The sequence below is a fragment of the Eschrichtius robustus genome, chromosome 11, assembly GCF_028021215.1.
Source record: "Eschrichtius robustus isolate mEscRob2 chromosome 11, mEscRob2.pri, whole genome shotgun sequence".
Classification (NCBI taxonomy): Eukaryota; Metazoa; Chordata; class Mammalia; order Artiodactyla; family Eschrichtiidae; genus Eschrichtius; species Eschrichtius robustus.
Window position 1 is genome coordinate 71112039 of NC_090834.1, and position 2711 is coordinate 71114749.

The 2711-nt window shown below is 37.4% G+C and overlaps 1 protein-coding gene across 1 annotated transcript; it reads right to left on the reverse strand.

Moving 5' to 3' along the window:
* Positions 1–1530: 1530 nt before the first annotated feature.
* On the reverse strand, positions 1531–2067 carry PTH (parathyroid hormone). Its single transcript, XM_068556555.1, has 2 exons — positions 1982–2067; positions 1531–1862 (listed from the first exon to the last, which is right to left on the reverse strand). Exons 1-2 carry the CDS (start codon positions 2065–2067, stop codon positions 1601–1603), a joined length of 348 nt encoding a protein of 115 aa, XP_068412656.1. The 3' UTR covers positions 1531–1600.
* Positions 2068–2711: the final 644 nt, after the last annotated feature.

Sequence of the window (2711 nt, forward strand, 5' to 3'; positions counted from 1 at the left end):
TTCCCATTCCATCCTGATCCTTTTTACTAGAAGGGAAAGGTCCTGGTTCAGCCCATTAATAAACATAGAGTTAAAAGCTACCCAGGTGGAATAAACATCTGAAGGAAGACCAGAATTTTCTTTAAAAGTAATCTGAAGTCAATTGTAATAGTCATGAACAGATTCATCTGATTTTTTTGTGCAAACCTAAATTTTGCTGCAATCAACAGGCTTTGGAGAAGGCCTAGGAGTTGCTCCATGAAGTTGCCTAGCAACTGTCCAAGCTTGATTGTATAATAAGTTAGCAAGCTGGTCTCCCAGTTGTGATTCTAGAGACTTTCAGGATTTTCCCAATTAGCAGTTTTCATGCAGTGCTGGGCCAGGCCTTTACCAACAAGCATATGAACTAACTGATTTAAATCAGAGAAACAAGGTTGACAAGTTTGAAAGACTGTATTAAATTCCTCAGCAAATCTGTGAAGATCTTCGGTTACTTTGGGAAAATATTTGACTGTGGCTCGCAGTTTAGCTTTAGTCCAGGGAATATAAGAAATTCAGGGTTTAGCCTCTGGATCCTCAGAAGGCTTAATTTTGAGGGGACAGGTTCTGATAAGTTCAGAGGAAAAAGGAGTGGGGAGGGTTTCAAAGAAATATGAAAGTTCAGCGAGAGAATTAGTAAGAGGGAGCTGAGGGTGTAGAGAAGGTGTGGGCAGTGTAGAAGGGAAGGAGGGAGATGGCGCCGGAGGTGAAGCCTGAGCATAGGAAGCCAAGGAAGAGGAGCACGAGGCTTCCGAAGCCATTCATCTTTCTTTAATTGCTTGTTTGCCTCAGTTAATCTTAAAATCCTATTTTGCAGAGAGGCAATTTTAGGGTCCTGGTGATATTTGGAGGCCTCAAAATACCAATCAAAATAGGCATTTCATTCAGTTTTGGAAATCTTAGAGCTATGGTAGTCCAATTTGGTTTTAAGAAAATTGAGTCTGGGGATTTCAGAAGTTCCCCATAATGCCCATTGATATTCTAAATTGTCTTTGGTTAAGTCAGTCCATTTTGTTAGAAACGCGTGTGAGGAAGGACAAATGAACAAAGTTATATTCTATTAAACACAAAAATTCTATTCCTTGCAATTTGGGGTCCAGACTAGGAATATGACCAGTGGCATTTCATTTCCTTTCCTGAAATGAAGAGGACGATAGTAACTAGCTAGTGATGATTCGGGGACCTGGTACTTTGATAATATTTAAAGGATAATTTCAAAATATCAGAATGTTAGACATAGGGTTAAAAAAAATTTTTGTGCTGTTCTTCTTAGTCACAATCAATTTAAACATATTGGTGTTACTCAGAACCAAAAGATATTTTTATAACAAGGAAGAAATACTTAACTTCATTTATTTAGAATCAATAGAAATAGAATTATTAAAAGAGCTCTTAGATGAATAAAAGTAAAATCAAAATAATCAATTAAAATTGCTGCTATCACAGCTAGCAATAGATTACACATAAAGTTTGGTAATATTAGAAATATTGGCACTTAATCTTAATAGAGCTTGAAAACCTTAGCAGCATGTAATGTTGTTGCCCTATGCTGTCTAGAGCAGTGCTCTGATCATATCTGTTTTCACTGGGGTTTAGCTTTAATTAATACATCCACATCAGCTTTGTCTGCTTCTCCAAGACTTTTTTGATGGCTCTCAACCAGGACATTGTCTTCCTTTTTTCGGGGTCTCTGGGAACTACCATCTCTGTAAGCTATAGAAGTTCCGAGAGCAACAAAGTTGTGCACATCCTGCAACTTCTTACGCAGCCATTCCACTCTTTCCATGGAGCTCAGATGCTTGCCCAGGTTATGCATAAGCTGTATTTCACTCACAGATCTCTTCCTAGAGGGAACAGAATCAGAGAGGATCACTCCATTAGCTCCCCTCTTCCAAATCATAAAGCCAACCTTAAAAATCCAATTCCCATGCCCTCACCGTGCAGAACAGGCTATGGTACTTACTTAACAGACTTCCCTTCCGATCTTGCAAGAAAACAAACCGCGAACATGACAACCATTACTTTAACCATGTCTTTTGCAGACATCATCTTCACTAAAAGAAAAAGCAAAATGGAGGCATTTAAAATACTTCTAATATTCCAAACTATACAATTAAATTTATAGTAGTTTATATTTATAATCATACAACTTTGTACAGAGTGTGACAGTAACTAACTGGATTGTTTTTCATGAGAGACTTTTGGAATCAGCCTCTTTATTTTACAGTATATATAAGTATATATTATGTATACAGATAATTAGTATATATCATGTATACACACAATTTGACTTAGAAATTAGACAGATTAGCTTTACTTTCTTAGCTATCTTTTTGAGAGTTCTTGCGCAAGTTTTAATATATGAATTTAAGCTACATGAAGAATGAAAAACCTTACTGTTTAGAATTTCCTCCCACATTTTGTGTTATTACTAAATACACAAGAAGCTTGAAAATGGCTACTTCTTTTTTATTTATTTATTTATTTATTTATTTATTTATTTATTTATTTATTTATTATTTTGGCTGTGCCGGGTCTTAGTTGCAGCACGCAGGATCCTCGCTGCAGCATGTGGGATCTTTAGTTGCGGCATGCGTGCAGGATCTAGTTCTCCGACCAGGGATCCAACCTGGGCCCCCTGCATTGGGAGCGTGGAGTCTTACCCACTGGACCACCAGGGAAGTCCCTACTTC